The sequence below is a fragment of the Meleagris gallopavo genome, chromosome 3, assembly GCF_905368555.1.
Source record: "Meleagris gallopavo chromosome 3, MGAL_WU_HG_1.1, whole genome shotgun sequence".
Lineage (NCBI taxonomy): Eukaryota > Metazoa > Chordata > Aves > Galliformes > Phasianidae > Meleagris > Meleagris gallopavo.
Window position 1 is genome coordinate 42,222,796 of NC_139406.1, and position 14,354 is coordinate 42,237,149.

The 14,354-nt window shown below is 46.6% G+C and overlaps 1 protein-coding gene and 1 long non-coding RNA gene across 9 annotated transcripts in view; one reads left to right on the plus strand and one right to left on the minus strand.

The window, feature by feature from the left end:
- The window catches only part of LOC100544230 (low-density lipoprotein receptor class A domain-containing protein 4), a 317,415-nt gene that overhangs the window by 63,989 nt on the left and 239,072 nt on the right, over positions 1-14,354 (minus strand). For 4 of the 7 annotated variants that reach the window (XM_085220728.1, XM_085220725.1, XM_085220723.1 and 1 more), the window contains one exon: positions 494-648. In XM_085220728.1, the coding sequence (XP_085076854.1) occupies positions 494-648 (155 nt within the window). Of the gene's footprint in view, positions 1-493; positions 649-3,193; positions 3,335-3,698; positions 3,840-14,354 lie in introns of those variants that run through there. The other 3 variants (XM_085220726.1, XM_085220727.1, XM_003204938.3) reach the window with 3 other exon arrangements.
- LOC146544674 (uncharacterized) lies at positions 3,910-12,416 on the plus strand. 2 transcript variants are annotated; one of them, XR_014882419.1, is made up of 4 exons: positions 3,910-4,045; positions 4,808-4,963; positions 5,937-6,194; positions 6,576-12,416. It is a non-coding gene; the product is annotated as an uncharacterized LOC146544674 (long non-coding RNA). The 2 variants fall into 2 exon arrangements; XR_014882420.1 differs by having other exon boundaries at positions 6,029-6,194.

The following is a 14,354-nucleotide window of genomic DNA, read 5'->3' on the forward strand; positions in this document are numbered from 1 at the left end:
CACTCCAGGACCCTGGGAACGATACTGTGCCTAATATTTCACATTTTTCTGGGCCACTACTGGAAAAGCTCTGGATCCAGTAAAGTGTCCCTGCAGCTCCATAGAACAGTAACAGTGGTAAAACTCCAAGACATTAGTAAATATACAAGAAGTCACAACATATGTCAGTTCTTCATATCCAAGGAAGTAAATGGCTTTGTTTCTCCTTCATTCCCTCCCAAATCACAGCAGAGAAAGTATGTCACACTTGAACCTCCAAGCATATAATGACAATATACTACACAGAACATACGAGGGCCTAAAAATACTCAAAGGCAGCAAATTTTAAATTTACATTCTATTTTTTCCGCTGATAAATGCAGCTAACTATAGGAAACACTAAAACTGACAGTAGAGATTTTTAAAACAGTTGCATGTATCAGAGCTTCTCTGCAGCCTCTGATGCAGATCAGCACAGCATGAGAAGGAATTAGATAGAAGAGTGGGTACTCACTGTCTGCAAAGTATCCTCCTGTCTTCTGCTTTGGCTCTGACGGTTGATAAAGGAGCGCGTCGAGAGTTTGTAATGGTTCAACAAGCAGATGATCACTACCACCATAACAGTTATAACCACAATGATAATGATGATTTGAACAAACTCCAGTTCAGCTAAAACAAAGAAGAAGAAAAATAAGTCAGTCACACGCACCATGTAATTCATCACAGAAATATCCTGAAAACACTCCATATTTTGTCAGAACCAATGCTGTCCATTTTGCAAAGTTTTGCAAAGAAAACTGTGCCCTAGAAAAGTGTGATTTTTTTTCATTCTATTGCATTGCTAATCAATTCGTGTGAGTGGCTGCAAGTCTAAGGTAAGAAAATTCTCAGCGATCCTTTACTGCTGCCTTTACTGGTAAAAGTCTTCAGCACAAACAATTCTTCTGCAAAAACAAAACAAAATGAAGCAAATCCCCTATTTTAATCACCACCAGCATCACCACAAGAAGCCAGAGGGCTCGGTAAGCTTCAAAGCAAAGCTCGCAGACCGAGGCCGCAGGACACGGCACCCAGCGTTCCAACAATCCATGCTGTGCTGCTGGACTCAAAACCAAAATCGGGAAGATTGAGAGGGGAAAAGTTTCCTTAATTTTTATCAGCTAAGTGGTACGAAAGTTGCCCACTGAAAGCTACCTTGTTCTCTGGATCTATACAATGTACCTTTTCCAATTACTTACTGCTCTTGAACTAGAAAAGAACTAACTTTTCTAGGACATTCCCATTCAGATTTAAGTCTAAAAGAGCTCTGGCACTCAATACCACCACACTTACAAAGAAACCAGGCTCTTAGTGAACACCAACAGAGCCCACTACCATACTCAAAGCTCTGCCCATACCACTATGTATATTTAGAAATGAATCACTTGCAATCACTTCTGCAACCTCCCAGTTATACCAGAGCAGCACGGATGAGCAACCAAAGGGAAGAAATTACCCTTTGGAAGCTACAGTTGCTGGTATTTCTATGGAAACTGTGTTGCTTGCTTCTCATCTTGAATGACAACCTTAGTTAACAGGAAGAGGTCTCAAGCAAAAAGCAAAGAAGCAACAGGAGTTGCTTGGTTCTCAGCACCTTGCAAAAATCACACCGCTTTTGGGAACAAAAACATGAATTTGGAGGAACTAATATAAAATTCTTGCTTTACAAAGCCAGCGTGGGAAGAATGACACCAAAAAAAGGAGAAAAAAATAAAAAGCCAAAGCAAACATCAGAGAAAACAAGTCTGTTCTCTCTTATCACTTTCATTTGTAGTCATCCTCAACCTTCTGTGCAATACCAGTAGCTGAAGCTTACACAAGCACAATGCCACTACAAAACCGAGCTAAAATCACATCTTTTGCACACACAGCATCACATGTGGTGGAACTGGAGGAAACCCAAGGCTGTCTCACTACTCTTGGACCCGTGGCCAACCAACTCCCAGACCCAAAGAGCCAGGAGCACACTGCTGCCCAGGGGGACTGGTGCTGAGAAGCACCCAACACAGGCCTGCCACAGCTGTAGTTCGGAGTTTGTGGCTACCGTGCATCCAAAGGGTTTCTTCGACCCAAAGTCTTTTGGCTTTTCCCCCCCTTTGGTCCATGCAATGCTTTAGTCTGGAAACAGAGAGAGCTTTGCTAAAGGGCACCACGCAAAATTGGCAATGTTGATTTAGGCTTTCCTAGAACGTGGAGATCACTGGAATGGCACGTTACTTCTCCGTCTGCCAAGGGCACTCTTCCACACTGGACGAGGCCCCGGCATTTCGGAGGCAGAGGACGGCACCTCTCCTTCGGGAACCAGCGGTTGGGGCTGTGCGCACTTCCCCCCGGGGAGGGCGGGGGAATCGCCGGGACGTGCAGGGCTGAAACACTATATGCGGCCATGCGATAGGATCGCGGCACACACGCATGAGCACATGGGATTTTCCAAGCTCAGCCTTCTGTCGCTGACATTAGAACACCACAAAGCATCCTGCTGCTGTTCCAGAGGAGGGGAAGAGGCGTTTAACCTCCTCTTCCTCCTGCCCCTCCGGCTCACCAGCGGGTTATTAATAGGAAAAGGGAAAGAGCAAAAGGCACGGGCTGAGGCCGTCTGCGCTCGCTGGCACCGCTCGCGGCAGGGGAACGGCTCCTGGCGTTTGGGCACACGCACTTGGCACGCGTGCGGGGGGCGAGGGACCCCGGTGACGTGTGGCAGCCCCCGCGCTGCCTTCCCGGCACGGCTTTGTCCTAATATGGACTTTTTCCATAAATAAAGTGGGGGAGAAGGCAGGGGGATAGGGAAACGGGACATTTTCACCTCCCGGTATCCGCCCCATGCACGGACAGACACACTGCTTCACATGCAGCAAACAGCACTTGTATCACGGTTTTGTTGGCTTTTTTTTTTTTCCTAGAATAAGACTTTTCCTCATGAAAAAGTCAAGCGTACATGTAATGAAAACACCTTCACAGAGAAATACGAAAAAAACGAAATCATTTATTGCCCTATCCCTGCCCGTGCAAGTGGGAAAACCCGGCTCGATGCCCGAAACCACCCTCTGAAAGCCGGCTGTGCCCTGTGAGCCCTCCACCGCGTCCCGCACTGCCTGCCCCGCACCGCCCGTCCGAGGGAGCTCCGCTCCCGGAGCAACGCCCGCGCGGCCACGAACGACAAGCGAAGCGGGAGTACCTCGTTCCAACAACAGGTCTCTTAACCGTGCATCCTTCACCGCGGTACTGTTAAGCTGCTCCCTGGACATACTGTGTCCGCTGGGAAAGGAGGGCCTCCGCGCCCCGCATCGCCCGCCCGCCTCCGAGCTGCGCCCGGCTGCTCTGCTGTCTGTCTGTCTGTCTGTCTGCCTGCCTGTCTGTCTGTCTCTGTAGACACCGGGCGGAACGCGGCTGCCCTCAGCCCGACCGCGCTTAACGATCAAACCGTCTCAGCCGGTTAAACGCGCTTCCTAGGCTCTAGCTGAAACCAGATGCAAAAATCATAACTGGAAAAAAAAAAAAAAAAAAAAAAGAAAGAAAAAAAAAGAAAAAAAAAAAAAGAAAAAGAAAGAAAAAAAAAAGAACAGCGCGGGGAAACGATCCGCAGCTCTCCCGGCCCCGCTGCTCCCGCCCGGCCCCGCACTCCCCGCCCTCCCGCGGGCCGCGCACGGGGGATCGCGCCGCAGAAGGACGGACAGACGGACCTTACCGCGCAGCGCCGCGCCGCTCTTTAAGCCGCGGCCGCCCGGCGCCCGGCGGAGCCTCCGCGCCCTCCTCCTCCCGCCCGGCCGCTCCGCCGCCCCGCGCCGCCGCTCCGCGCCCGCCTCCGCGCCCGCCTCCTCCTCCGCCCCCGCCCCGCGGCGGCCCCGCGCCGCTCGCCTGGGGGAGCCCGCGGCCCTGAGGGCCCTGGGGGCCGCCCGTCCCCGGGTGGGGGTCACCCGGCACTGAGCCGCCATTACCCTTGGCGCGGACGACGAGGACGGCTCACCGCCGGCGCCCGCCTTTCCGGCCGTGGAATGAGAGGGGCCGCGGAACCTCGGATGCTGAAACGGTGCGCGATGATGCGATGCTGCGGGGAGAGACGCGGGGTTTACGATACTAGGGAGACGCATCCTGGTGTGATATTGCAAAACGAGAACCGCTAAAAGAAATAATCCATAAAACCTCAAGCCATCTACACGCAGAAGTTAAAAAAGGAGGAAAAAAAAAAAAAAAGAAAAAAAAAAAAGGAGGGGGAGGGGGAGGGGAATGAAAAATACCACAGATTTTGGTCTCGTTTCACGTGTTGTTGGCATGACTCCCAGCCGCTGCCTCCCCTCAGCCCCTCCGCCTGCCTCGGCCCCAGCACAGAGCTGCCTCTGCTGGCGGCAGCTGGGGCACAGCTTCACCCCTAAGCCATTACTTTTGTAGGCAGGAGGGTGCTCAGCCCCCGCTCGGTGTCCTGGGTGGGCAGCAGGCTGCTGCGCAATCCCATGCCCTACCACAGCATGGCTGCCATGCTGTGAGCCCCAGGAACCGCTCTTGGCTGCATGGCGATAGCGCTGCTCCCCACATGCCCCATGGCTGCAGATACATGGACCAGCCTCAGGAAACGACACCAACTTGGTCTCAAGGGGTGAAAGCTGAGAGAGGACAAACCATCCCACATAAGTTGCCTGTCAAGTCAGCACAGCCATGCAGACAGACCTTCCCACATCCCTGCTGCATGGGGCTGGGCCGCTCGGTGCACGAATGGCTTTTGGTGCTGAACAAGTGCCAGGTATCCCACTAAGCTGTCCTGTCAGCACTAACGGGGACCTTGCTTCCTTCTCAGGTTCCCTGCCTGGTGGCGGAGGTCCTACCCCGACCCATCACCCATTGTGCTGGGGAAAGGGCTGGAACTCCCCAGGCGTACTGAGTCGCAGTGCTTCTCTGCAAACCACCACCAGTCTAGCACCTTAATGGGAAAGCCGAGGGCTGGTTAAACTGGGTAAGGCTGAGGTGCAATATTTTAAGGCTAGCTGTAATGATCTGTCACCTGTCTCCTAGTGACTGTGGAAACAAACTAATTCTGCAACCCACAGGACCTGCCTTTTTATTTTACTCATACTAAAGATGGTAATCTCTGAAATGGAAGAAAACACAATCTCTGCTGAGCAAAACTGGGAAGACACTGTTTTCTCAATATGACTATCCCTTTTACCCCTTTTTTTTTCCCTCTGCTTTTCAACAGACATGTATGACTATAACATTCAAAGCTGCTGAAGAATAAGACCAAAAGCATTGCTTTGAAACTGGAAAATAAGGGGGTGTTTGCCCCTGCCCACAGCCGTCCCATGTGGGCGGCCTGTGGGGGAAGCCAGGTGGTGTGGGGATGGGGCTCAGGGGAGCGGAAAGCGCTTTTCCCACTTGCAGTGAACGCAGGTAACCGATGTGCCAGCACATACATACCTAGATACATTATGTGGTTGTGTTTAATGTGATTAGGTGCAAGGATCCAGCCAGATGGGAACAGCGTGGAGATTAGCGACACAAGCCGAAACCAGCAAGTTTTGTGGAGGGATTTAATGCAGATGAGGACAGCATTTAAGGCCTCCAAATTAACTTGCTGTTAAAGCTGTTCTTTACTATGCATTAATAGGAAGGATTGTGAAATTGATTTCTCTCTTTTTTTTTCTTTTTTTAATCACCCTGTGCAATCCTCAGTTGAAGAGCTGCCTCCAAATCTTTTTTCCCACAAAAACACAGCAGTCCTTGAAGTGCACAGTTAGCCACACGGCCCACACAGTCTGTGTAGCCACACCATGCAGTGGCTTGTTTTTGTGTGCTGGACGGAGGGTTCAGTCTGGGACACAGAATTATAGCGTGCTGTTTGAAAAGTAATCACATTTCAGCCCTGACTATCCTTGCTCTGTTTATCCTGGTGAGTGACAAAATCTGCTCATGAATTATCCCCACTGCAGGTTTATGTGTCCTCGCACACAGCCTCAGCTCAGGTAATTTACAGCCGTCTCCTCCAGTGAGGTTAAATGCTGCTGTGCTGATCTTACCCCAGCCCTAGTTAGCCTGGAGACTGCACTGCTGGTGATTGGCTCCCATACCACTGCTGGAAAGCAAGGATGGAATTTCCTGGAACAAGGAACAGGAAGCTCTGGGCACGGGGGATGATGATCAGCACAGGCTGCTCAGACCATGGAAACATCCCTAAAGGGACAAAGAAGGTGAGTTGCTGAAAACCAAATTTCCATACAAGTACCCATTACACTGAACACCAGTGTACAGCGATTCCCACTTCTTTTAATCACTGACATTAAACTGTCAGGAAATCACAGAATCCTACCAGTTCCAACCCTCTGACATGAGCAGGGCTGCCCCCAGCAGTTCAGCTGCCCAGGGCCCCATTCAACCTGGCCTTGAGTGCCTCCAGGGATGGGGCACCACAGTGTACATGGGCGGCTATGCCAGCGCCTCACCGCCCACTAAGTAAACAATTTCCCCCTAACATCTAACCTAAATTTCCCCTCTCTTAGTCTAAATCCATTCCTCCTTGTCCTATCACTATCAGACTGCGTAAAAAAATTGATCTTCTTCCTGATTATAAGGTCCCTTCAAGTACCGGAAGGCTGCAACGAGATCTCCCTGCAGCCTTCTCCAGGCTGAACAAGCCCAGCCTTCTCAGCCTGCCCTCACAGGAGAGGTGCTCCAGCCCTACGGTGCCCTCCTCTGGACCCGCTCCAACAGCTCCACATCCTTCCTCTGCTGGAGGCCATGCTGAGAACACCGCAAACCCTTATATCCTTCATTTTGATAGTATTTCATAACTTTTTCTTATTTTGAGCTCTCATCTAACCATAGGTTGTAAAAATGAGCCATTTTGGTAAGAGAAAACTTACTGGGAAATTTTCAGGCAAGTAATTCCGTGATTACTCAAAGTTATTCCAATTGCAGCTGCAATGGAGTACCTTACTGAGCTCCGCAGTCTCAGCGGATGTTTCCACACAGTTTCCAGCAAGTACAGGAAAGAGTCATCCTCCATTACTTCATTTTTTTTAGCTCATTCAAACAGGAGCTAGAAGAGATGCACTAAGGATCACATTAAAAAAGCTGAGAGATCACACCATGCGTTATCCTACCATAGGAACAGATGAAAGTTAAAGTAGAGACAGAATTAGCATGGGTGCTAGAATGCATACATATGCAAGAATCCACCTCCAGCACAAAACAGAAAGTCCTGTTGTAGAAATATAGGTTCCTAAATAAGCTATTAGTGGTATTCTACACACAAAAAGGAGCGTTCATTCTTCCACCAAAGCACGCTTTTCAGGGTTAGTCTCCTGCCAGGTGGATTATTCAGTCCCTAAGTCCCAATTGCCAACAAACTCCCAGGCGGCCAGGAAAAGAAAACAATGGGGAACAGACTAACACAGTATTTCAGTGCTTCCTAAGGTGTAAAGATAGACTTAAAAACCCGGACAGTGCAGAAACCTTTATAAGAGCACAAGAAAACCCAGAGAGTTCGGATTTTAAAAAACCATCACCACCACTGCAACAAAACAACCAAAACCTAAGGGCAAAATACAGAACTAACACAAGAAGGGAAAACTGAACAAGGATTACGAGGTACAGAAAATACAAGTAGAATGTGATGAGCTGTATTTTATTTCTGACATTAATATAATCAGCTGGCTTAGAGATAGGAAACTCTGCCTCACTGACACTGCAGTCTAGTACCTGAAAGGATAAAGAGAGGAACATGCAAAACGCGGAATCAAACCTGAGGAAGAGAAGCAACGTAATGCACCCTTTGAGGCCAGTGCTAGCAAAAAAAGAACGTTCTTTTTTAAAAAATGCAATGCCAATGTAAGCTAGCATTAGCATTTACAGTGAGTAAGGGAACAGAACCCTAAAATCACAGAATGGCTTGGGTTCAGAGGGACCTTAAAGATCATTTAGTTCCAACCTGCAAATACACTGATACTGAAAAATGGATCTAGAGTAAAACAAAGGAGTTTTCTTCTCATTCTTTTATCCTATGGTTAACTCATCGTTTGTCTTGCAGCATTTACATACATGCTGCCTGGATGTATAATCATAAGGGAAATTAGCCCTGGATAACCCTATGCTGCAGCACGTTTACAGAAACTGCTATAGAGAAAACAACCCCAGGAATAAAATCGGGGGTGTTCAGATCATTGGAAATCAAGTGAGTCACACACGATAGGTCTGAAGGATGAGAAAATCTCTTTAGGAGAACATGCCATTAAACATTACAATCAAGCATAAAATTGCTCTGCCACAGTATTTTGTTTTATTTGCATTGTTAAATTTCTTCTCCTAACAATAAAGAATAGTTTATAGCACTAATGATTTTTATAAAAAGGAGCTGTGTAAATGAATCCCAAATGGGGAGCTTTTTTCCTCAGAATTGTAGACTCAGTTTCCTTCCTTGATCGCAAATCAGTGACTCACAGATTTTGCCATCTGCCTCAGGATACAATGGCGCAGCTTCTAACGAGGTTTCATGATGGATTAAGGTCCTATGGTGCAAGAGAAGTGTAAAAACTTATGCAAATTAAAAAAGCACACTGCATATCCACCAATTTCCGTGGTGCAATAACTATAGATGCTTTGCCATTAACAACTGTCATCGCTAAAACCTGTAAGACTGTTTCTCTAAGCTCCTTCCTTCTGGCTTCTGCAGCTCTGCTTAAATCAAAGTACATGGACACACATACATGTTTTTCCTTAGTAAGTGCATGTAATCAATCTGGATAAGGGGTCACAGCTTAAGAGTATTTAAACTGGTCTGCAAAACACGTTCATGGGGACTGAGACAGTGAGCATGTGTGATGATTTGTATTTGCTACTGCTTACAACCTATTTCATGATATAAAGGAATACTTTCTGTCCAACCCTCTGTTAGTCAGGCTCCTCATATCAGAAGAAGGGCATAAAACAGCACTTTGGGATACTCTTAGATCCCATCTTTCCAGTGTCTTTGACTTCTGAATCAAAATGGAGATATTGGTGAACTGCTTCAATTCCAGCAGCTGCAGCTTTGAGGAAGCCCCTCAGTGTACAGGACAATCTTGAGAACTGACAACACTGGGACTAAGATCCAGATACAGTCAAGTCTTCCTAGGCCAGCAAGAGTGAGGACAACTGCAGATATGATGCATTCAGCTCATGGGGAAGCACTGAGCAGTTCCTCATACTGCATACTCTTCTGACTAATGGCCTGGGCGAGAGTGCAGATGTCATAGAACGTGTGAGACAGGAGATGGAGAGAAAGCCCACAGAGAATCCCACAGCCTTGCGATGCTTTCTGCAGGATATCCATATCCACTCAGCAGCAGCCAGGAAGCATAGCTAGGATATTGGTGTGTGTTCGCTGCTCTTGTTTTAATGTGCCATCACAGGCATTTCTCAGCAATCAGCAGCGTTTCCCAACAAAACATCTTAGAGAAAAGAAGGAATTAAGAGAGCAAGCTCAATGCTCAATGGGAATTGCATCCCTCACTGCTGCTTGTGAAAGTACACCTTTGAGTAAACACCCAGTAAAATGACAACCGTGCTGCAGAAGCTATTTTTACCAACGCAGAATATGTTATCTTTTCATTTTGTATAAAGGCAATAAAAATTCATAAGATTCATGCTCTGCATTTAAGGAGAAAAGCTTGGTAATACAGCATTCAGACCACATGGTTTCTAACAGTACTGTGAATGGTCTGCATTCTTCAGCCTTTTGACACGTTCACAGAGATGGTGTTTACACTGACTCGTTCGTAGTACATCACAGCCCATCATAGCACATTTTAATGATTCAGTTCATCTCTGACAAAAGGAAACATCTGCCATAATTTCTTCTTTCGTGAACTTTATCACGATTAAAAATCTGACGTTTCACCAGCCTGCGTGCCAACCGAGAAGCACGCCAAGCTCGGCGCTTCCCGATACATATAAATGTGTGCAACGTGAACAGCTAGTCCCAACAGCACCACGCCGTCACTGGCTTGTCAGTTCCCACCACAAAAAAGAAAAAAGATCACAGTTTGTGGGCAATAATTTCATAATCTTGATCTGGTTTCCATATGACAGAGTGCAAGAGAGAGAAAGCAAAAAAAAAAAAAAGAGAGAGAGAGAGAGAGAATGCTTCACAACTCTGTGTGATGACAACATCGGATTTCGATGTCTTGCCCTACTGCAGGCAGAAGGATGTTAAAGCAGCATGTCAAAACTGGTGTAGCTTCTAAAACCTGATTTCCTAACAACACTTGATGGACAGCATGCTAGCAACCTGATACCAAACAGGAATCCAATCTCCTTTATGCAAAACGCAGCCAGGCCCACCCAAGGCAGTCACAGTACTCTTGCTTCCAGCAGAACAAGTGGCACTTCACACCTGGCTGCCTGTGCCAGTCCCCTCTGGTCACACTGCAGCACTGCCACAGAGCATGACTTCACCAAACACGGCACCATGTGAAGCTGGGACTGCTCGGCCACTTCTGAAGGTGGAAGCTCCAAAATCACAAAGGTGTATTTTCAAAATCTATCCGGCAGCAAAGGGACAGGTGCTCTTTTCCAAAGAAAAAATGGCAGGTCCCAAACAGCTGCAACAGTATGTTTCCAAATGCAACAGCAAAAAAAACCCACAAAATTTGCTTGAAATCTCATCAGACACACTGGAAACTGACAGCTAATGCGTCTCACAGTTGGTTGGCTGGTATTTTTGGATGGGAGCTGCATTTCAAACGACTTCATCGCATGTTCCCACTTGGTACAACTGTACATCTGACACTGTTGTGACTCACCAGCAGCGTTTCGGTGTAGTCCACTCATGGGATTCCATTACAACCCGCTTAGGCAGGATAAAACTTTCTACATGCATTTCCTTCTTGAAGTTTTGACAGTAAATATCTGTTTGCATGGTTGCAAAAAATGCAGTGTATGGATGAGCACACATGGAGTGGGAAAGGGTTATAAAGCACATTCACCAGTGCTCACTTCTACCAACTCTTGGCCCCAGTTTGGGTAGCAAAACTACTGATGCTTCACACATGCTAAGGTGCTCATATTTTTAGTTAAAACCCACGTGGTCTTCATGTGCGATGCTTTGCTACCAAGACACACTTGACTCATTTGTGAGTTTACTGAACAGCCCTGATGGCTCACCCATCAACAAGGGAATGAGGGGCAGGTCTGCATGCCAAGAGACAGGCTATTCTAACAGCACTTCGGATGCGCTGTCACAACAGCAAATCCCAGTTGCACATTTACCAAAAGTGCTAAGGGGATTTTTCCAGGATTTCGTGGCATCCAGGATCCTTACCTGTGTAACAGCTCTGAGTGGGCTTCTGGCCACTCAGAAGTCCCCAACAAACAACTGGTGAGACTGTGCGGTGGTGTGCATGTGATGCAGGATCTAGGACGTGTCTGGTACCTGAGGTGTGTGCTGGCCACCTGCCCACAGCAACTCAGCCTCCCTGAATGGCTGCTTTTACAGGTCACATGTATTACTGTGTAAGTCACTGCTGTTTCTCACTCTGGGTAGCTTTTTGGGGTTTACAGCAGGTGGTTACCTGCTCCCAGGTCAGCAGCTCAGCATGAGGAGCTGTACCAGTGTGGCAGGCTGTGTCCCAAGAGGTGCTGAGCCCCTATCACCTGGAGGAGAGTGACTTCTCAACCAGAATTTCACCCATGTGTGAACCTGTTTTGAAATCAGACCTGGAGATCAAACAATTAAAACAAATGGAAGTGTGTCTGCTAAGCCTGATCAGAAGAGCAAAGTACAAGAATTCAGCAGAATGATATCAGCATCCTCTTCCACTGCTTACCATATCGCTGCATACTCAAGAGAAACCATGTCCTAAAAACATCAGTACTGCCCAGCAGCCAATTCTCCTGGTGATGTCGTCTCAACCCAGTGTGGCGCAAACTTGTAATTATCCACATCACAACTTTACACCATACAGCAAGAGCTTCCTCAGGAATGTGCTCCCGTTGCTGCCACTGGAACATGACAAGGTTCTCATGAGAACCACGGAGCTTCGTCAATGGCATTGAGGTGGAGAGATATGGCCATCCAGGGCTGAGCAAGGACAGCAAGGCTGGGCTGCTGCTGCTGCCTCAACAGCCGTACTTCCTGACTTGGAAGCTGTGTGTCATTGTATTTGCACAGTTTTACTAAATTAATTAGAAAAGGCACACCCATTGCAGCACTCATCCTGTTTTTTTAGCCACATCAAATACCTTCACCTTGCCGTCGACACATCTAGTTTCTGTTTTACACAGAGAAGATGGTAAGAAAGGGATTGCTCAAGCCACGATTGTGCGTATGAGGAGCATGAATCTGTCATTCAGCCCAAACTGGCTCCCAGCCTAAGTCTATCTGTTTTAGGGCAGGCTGCTTAGACATTTTGAAATTAAAAAGGCCGGGAAACTTTCTTTTGTGTCCTCTCAGATTTGTTGCTCTCAAATCCCAGACTAGGACTTTTTGTTCATTTTAAGTGTCTTCCTCAAAGCCAGCTTCAACCTGAATGCCTCTAAAAATATTCAAGAAGGTGTTTTTTTTTTCATTTTGCTTTGTTTTTTTTTTTACTTTTAGAGTCAAGAGTTGTCATTCTGAGTGTTAAATCTCAGAACTTTGAAGGTCTGTTTTTCTACTTTAAAAAAAAGTTGTTTTTTTTTTTTTAGCAGCGTGAATTTCCACTGCATAAAGAACTATGAGTCCCAGTTTCCAAAATGTTCACATTTTATCTTTTTTTGTTATATTTCTTCAGTTAATACTTTACAACTCTGCCTGTGAGTGAAGTAGCTTTTGTACTCTGTTGCCTACACATTTTGCCATTTCTAACACAACAGTGCTGTAACCCATTTGTTTTCTCAGTGCATCTTTCAGCATTGCTTCTACTTCACAGTGCAGATGTCTAATGCAGATCAAGGCAGGCAACGCAGTATATTCTGTTCCAAAAGATATCCCCACCTCCTCATTTGTTTTGCAACATGGTTATCAAAGCATTGAATAAATAATGCTTTAGTTAGCATATATCCATTGTTTTACATATTTAGAACAGTTTAGAGATGTTACTTAATTTCTTCACGTGCTCCTCCTGTGAAGTAGATGTGGAAAAGATTTTATATGGAAGGAAACTGAACTGCAGCTACAAAGCAAGTCAAGAGCTAAACAAAATGATCCAACCAACAGTCCTTAGTCAGTTTCCAAGGCCAGAATTAATCCCATTTGTAAGGAAGAAACCAAATAAAAAATTGCAGACCACCTTCTGCAAATGAACAAAATGCAGGCTAAACTTTGATCACCACTTTTTCTCCCTGAGCCTCTAGCCCTGATCCAAAGCCCGAGTTGTCTCCATCTGTGCTCGCACACCCAACACCCACACGGCTCACTGGTCAATGCAATTTTCAAAGTTTCCCATCTTGAACAATTTATTTTCAGGAACAAAGCCTGGAAAAGGTCCAAAAACCCAGTGTGTGTTGGCAGCGGCTCAGGATGCTGTCTAGGTGCGTCTGGCTTGCTCAACTAACAACTCTTTCCACTTCCTCCATTCAGAGCACATTTGTATTTTGCTGTACTGCAGCAAGCCAGGCATTAACTTCCATCCCTTCTTTTCTAAAAAGGCTACCAGTTTCTCCCACCAGATCCCCAGCTTTATGGGCTGTCAGACATTCTGTTTTTTAGCTGGTGACTGAGAATCTGATAGCAAACGTACAGTTCAGGATTTACGACTGGGAAAACAATTTCCCAAAATATCTGCATGAATGTAATGCAGAACTACACCACGTTATAGTGGTGAGTATTCCTGCTCAAAATGGAAGTGCTAAACTTCAAGCACGGCTCCATGCCTGAGGCGATCCAAGAAACTTCTGCGATGAGTAGCAGGGCTTGCTCAGCACTCTGCAGGCAGCAGCCATCTCCTTCCCTCTCCTCCTCCTCCAGGTAGCATCCACCACAATATGAAATTGTTGTTCAGCTCTGCTTTTAAAGCAAATTCCACTCTATGCTGCTGTCAACAGGACACAGTTTCTCAGCTGCTGCCCTCCAGTTGTTAAATCCTGAAATGGTCCCTCTGAAGATTATTACACTGATTTTTCATGTGCAGTAACACGGAGGGAAATAAACATTAATATCAACCTAACAGTATTGTTCAAACAGTAAGAAATGCCCCCTCCCCCCTCCCTCTGCTGCTTAAAGCTGCAAAAATTAAATCCATAAAGGCATTTACAGAGAATGTCTTATTTAGGGAACAAAACAAAAGTGACTGACAGAGTTATTTGTCATTGCTGGTAAATAAATTTGTGCAGCTTACAATGTTTACCCTGGAGTACCAGCGGAAGATCCATTCGTGATGCATTAGAAATGAGCT